The sequence below is a fragment of the Orycteropus afer genome, unplaced genomic scaffold, assembly GCF_000298275.1.
Source record: "Orycteropus afer afer isolate SDZICR_OR568_19922 unplaced genomic scaffold, OryAfe1.0 scaffold00047, whole genome shotgun sequence".
NCBI classification, from domain to species: Eukaryota; Metazoa; Chordata; class Mammalia; order Tubulidentata; family Orycteropodidae; genus Orycteropus; species Orycteropus afer.
In genome coordinates, this window is record NW_006921634.1 from 5,852,055 (window position 1) to 5,854,918 (window position 2,864).

The following is a 2,864-nucleotide window of genomic DNA, read 5'->3' on the forward strand; positions in this document are numbered from 1 at the left end:
GGTGATGGGAAAGCAAAATTGTGCAGTCACTCATGAAAACTGTTTAGAAATTTCTTAAGTTAAACATACACTGATCTTATGACTCAGTAGTGTCACTCCTAGGTATTTACCTTACTAAACCAAACCAAACCCACTGCTATCAAGTCCACTGTGATTCATAGCGACACAATTGGGTTTCCAAGGCTGTAAATCTTTACAGAAGTAGATTGTCTCATCTTCGTAGGAGTAGCTGCTGGGTTTGAACCACTGACGATCTAGTTAGTAGCCAAATGTCTTACCTACCACACCCAGAGAGAAAAGTTAACTTATATTCACATAAAAAGCTGTATAGGAATGGTCATTGCAACACTACTTGAGAAGGGCACCAGCTGTTGCTGTTGTTAGGTGCCCTCTAGTCGTCTCGGACTCACAGCGACCCTCTGCACAGCAGAAGGAAACACTCTCCTGGTCTGCCCCAGCTCCGCGATCCTTGCTATACTTGAGTGCCAGCTACTCCATTATTATTTTTTTGTTGTTCAATTATGCAGGCAACAGTTATAAAGTTATAATGCACTTACTTAAAAACTTCTAAGTAAGAAACATCGCTTTAAGCATCCAGCCGAACCAATGAGAAACTGAAACGGAAGTCTGTCAGTCACACCAGGACATTTTTCCCCATCTCCAATGGGATTCTTCCGTAGCTCCCGGAGCAGCCCGCGCCTGCCCAGTTTCGCTTGGTGGGACTTTGCAGGCCCGGTACTGCAGTGCATGCTGGGAAAGCCCCTGGGCCCTGTGCTTTGTTTCCGGCCACAAAGTTGCGTTTGGTTTGTGTTGCCAGGAGCACGGGTTCCTGATTCCTGGCTCCCGGCAGAGGCGCCTCTGTCCCCCACCTTCGTTTTTGCCTTAAGCGGGGGTCCTTTCGCCACGCGGCGCTGCCACCAACATGTCTGGGGTGCGCGCTGTGCGGATCAGCATCGAGTCGGCCTGCGAGAAGCAGGTCCAAGAGGTGGGCCTGGATGGCACGGAGACATATCTGCAGCCGCTGTCCATGTCGCAGAACCTGGCGCGTCTAGCCCAGCGAATAGATTTCAGCCAGGGTTCCGGCTCCGAGGAGGAAGAGGCGGCGGGGGCCGAGGGCGACGCGCAAGATTGGGCGGGCGCAGGGTCTGGCGGGGACCAGGACGACGAGGAAGGTAAGACCCGTGATTTCGCGGAGCTGGGTCTGGGATCCCAGCGTCTGCCTGGTAATGTCACTGTGCTTCTGTTCCGCTAGGTGAGATGCTGTGAGTGAGAGTACTTTGAAAGTAACATTCGTCCGCAATAATAGTAGTGCTCATCATTGTCTTTTTTTTTTTTTTTAAACACCTGGACAGTTTAGGACATTGCTTGACTTTTTTACTCTTAACTTTTTATCGTGATTTGGGTAGAGTTTTACAGAGCGAATTTGTAATCCATTCAGTAGTTCATATATACTTTGTTTCGTGACTCCGATTGCAATCCCCACAGTTGTAACAGCTCTCTTCCCACTTCCTGCCTGTGGGGTTACCCTTTCCGTGTGGCTTTCTAGAATACCTATGAGTTCCTGACTCCCTAGCTTTCTCCCTGCGCAAATACTGCCCTTCTGATCTCCCATGATTGATCTAAGAAGTGCATCTATCTCTCTGGTATAATTGTTCAGCTTGTAGGCCCATCTATTGGCATGGTTGCGAGTTAACCCACAGGAGTGAGTTCAGTTCCAGACTGGAAGGGTGGCTAAGGGCCATAGTCACTTTTGGAGGCATTCCAGTAGAGACAGAAATGAATTTGTTTAAAAATGAGTATGATGGGTGCTATGTAGTAATTGGATTATAAAGAAAACAAAACTGGAAGAAGGCAGTCTAGTTAGGGCGCTATTGTAGAAATAATATGAGCGGGTTTTGGACCTCATGTTCAGGGATTAAAAAGAAAAAAAAATCACAATTCCTGATTAGTTAAGTAACAGGCTCTGTAAATGAAAATTTAAAGATGCCCCCAAGCCAATGTTGTTAGGACAGTTGTGGTCTATTTGGGGAGAAAAAAGTAGATACTACATACCTCGTATGAAAATTAATTTGCATAAGGCCTTGAGTGCCAAATGAGGATAATGTTGTTGTTGTTGTTGTTATGTGCCATCGAGTTGGACCTGACGTATAGCGACCCCTCCATGGGTTTCAGAGGCAGTAACACTACAGAAGTAGATCACCCAACCTTCTTTCGGAGGAGTGGCTGGTAGGTTTGAACCACTAGCCTCCTGGTTAGCAGTCAAGTGCCTCAGGCACTATGCTACCAGAGCTACTAAATGAGGATAATAAAATAATAATATTAGAAGAAATATTAAAAGGATAATTGTATAATTTTGAGAGTAGGAGAAATCTTAAGTTTGGAAACAAGTTATAAGGGAAAAATTAGATATACTAATTACATAAAATTTTAAAAAGAGAAAAAGCATAAACAAAGTAAAAAGGTAATTGACACACTGGGAAAAGTATTTGCAACACATATAACACACAGCTGGTTAATATCACTAACATTCAAATAATTCCTTCAAACTGGAAAGAAAAAGACAAATCAATGAAAATATAGGCCAAGTATGTTGAAAGCTTAAAGTTGAAAGACTTCAAATGCCAAGAAATACAAGAAAATACGCTCAGTCTCACTAATGCATATTACAGCATCATTAAGATAATATTTTCTTGCATAAAATTAGCAGCATTGGAGATGTGAATTGATAGAACTTTTTTAGAAGATGGTTTGGCAGTCATTGTATATCAGCGTTTAAACTGTGCATATCATTTGACCCAGGGAGCTCTGGTAGCATAGTGCCTAAGGCACTTGACTACTAACCAGAAGGCTGGTGGTTCAAACCC

General features: G+C 44.0%; 1 protein-coding gene across 1 annotated transcript in view; it reads left to right on the forward strand.

The window, feature by feature from the left end:
- The first annotated feature begins 922 nt into the window (after window positions 1-922).
- The window catches only part of MED17 (mediator complex subunit 17), a 39,374-nt gene continuing 37,432 nt past the window's right edge, over window positions 923-2,864 (forward strand). The window contains exon 1 of the mRNA XM_007938058.2: window positions 923-1,172. Coding sequence (XP_007936249.1) covers window positions 923-1,172 — 250 coding nt within the window. The remainder of the gene's footprint in view (window positions 1,173-2,864) is intronic.